This window comes from Eimeria mitis, genomic scaffold, assembly GCF_000499745.2.
Source record: "Eimeria mitis Houghton genomic scaffold, Emh_scaff1492, whole genome shotgun sequence".
In the NCBI taxonomy this organism is placed as follows: domain Eukaryota; phylum Apicomplexa; class Conoidasida; order Eucoccidiorida; family Eimeriidae; genus Eimeria; species Eimeria mitis.
Genome location: NW_013569482.1, coordinates 7,249 through 7,803, shown reverse-complemented (window position 1 = coordinate 7,803; position 555 = coordinate 7,249). Strand labels below are relative to the sequence as shown.

The following is a 555-nucleotide window of genomic DNA, read 5'->3' as shown; positions in this document are numbered from 1 at the left end:
GAGCCCAGCAACTGCACTGGATCACCGCCAGCACTTGCTGCTGCTGCTGGTGCTACTGCTGCTGCTGCTGGTGCTGCTGCTGCTGCTGCTGTAGTGAGGCGGTGGTATTCTTGCTGCTGCGCTGTGGCTGCTGCAGGAGGCGAAGGTGTATGTACACCGCAAAGACAAGACCCGCCGCATTGCAGAGAAGGTGTTCGTTCGCATGCACGTCATCGAGTGAGTGCCTTTATCACTTCTGCATGCAGCAGCAGCAGCAGCAGCAGCAACAGCAGCGGCAGCAACAGCAGCAGCGGCAGCAACAGCAGCAAAAGGCGAAGCAGCGTCACAGCTAGACTGTTCACCTTCGGCAGCTGCGTCTGCTGCTACATTTGCTGCTGCTTCTACGGCTGCTTTTGCTGCTGCTTCTGCTGCTGCATTCGCTGCTGCTTCTGCTGCTGCTTCTGCTGCTGCTTCTGCTGCTGCTTTTGCTGCTGCACCTGCTGCTGCTTCTGCTGCTGCATGTGCTGCTGCAGGGTTCCGAAATCACACAGCGGGGACCGCGTGGCGATACGGGGG

At 59.3% G+C, this 555-nt stretch overlaps 1 protein-coding gene across 1 annotated transcript in view; it reads left to right on the top strand.

Moving 5' to 3' along the window:
* Positions 1 to 555, top strand: part of EMH_0038160 (uncharacterized protein) — a gene marked incomplete at both ends in the record, with an annotated part of 5,695 nt that overhangs the window by 3,313 nt on the left and 1,827 nt on the right. Inside the window, one exon of the mRNA XM_013495248.1 lies at positions 137 to 216. Within this exon, the coding sequence (XP_013350702.1) occupies positions 137 to 216 (80 nt within the window). The remainder of the gene's footprint in view (positions 1 to 136; positions 217 to 555) is intronic.